This window comes from Pinus tabuliformis, chromosome 9 (assembly GCF_031772625.1).
Source record: "Pinus tabuliformis cultivar Carrire ecotype Pingquan chromosome 9, CPIR1, whole genome shotgun sequence".
NCBI lineage: Eukaryota > Viridiplantae > Streptophyta > Pinopsida > Pinales > Pinaceae > Pinus > Pinus tabuliformis.
Window position 1 is genome coordinate 1,102,686,088 of NC_142307.1, and position 631 is coordinate 1,102,686,718.

At 41.0% G+C, this 631-nt stretch overlaps 1 protein-coding gene across 1 annotated transcript; it reads left to right on the top strand.

Annotated features, from left to right (window-relative positions):
- On the top strand, positions 1-327 carry LOC149152516 (uncharacterized). Its single transcript, XM_089443502.1, has one exon. It carries the CDS (start codon positions 1-3, stop codon positions 325-327), a length of 327 nt encoding a protein of 108 aa, XP_089299628.1.
- Positions 328-631: the final 304 nt, after the last annotated feature.

Genomic DNA, 631 nt, shown 5'->3' on the forward strand with positions numbered 1-631 from the left:
ATGAACGAAGAAGAGGTAAAGAAATGGTTGAATCAGACAGTGCACCAGAGCACTGGGCTTATTCTCTTCTTAGATGATGTATGGGGATGGAATGTTGCAGAATTGTTAGAGGAATTAGGTGTACTGTGCCCTGTAAGGAACCACTCCACCTCCAAAGTCATTGTCAGTTCCAGGGATCGCGTTGCACTCTTAAAAACAGGTGTCGCAGATAAATACACAATAACAATGGAGGATTTGTCGGAAGATGAGAGTTGGATGTTGTTTGCTTGTCACACTTTTCCATATAATAATGGAAATCTGCCAGCAAACATAGAAGAGGGAAAATGAGGCTTGGCCTATAACTCAAGAAAAATGGTTTCTGTCCCTTTCTCTTGCTCGGTTGTCTTTTAGTATTCAAAGTGATGGTCATGTGCACTCCGAGCTGATGGTGGAATATTTGAATGGAGGGGTAGTAAATGAGGATGATTTACCTCCTATAGTTAATCTCCCTTGTCCTGTTCGAGTCTTTACCAAGGTCTTTGCCATAGTTCTTTGCTTTTATCCTTTATACTTGCATTTTCCCTTTCTTTTATCCCTTACTCCTGCATTACACGCACATTAGACCACAAAGCCAAATATCCAACTCTAACTC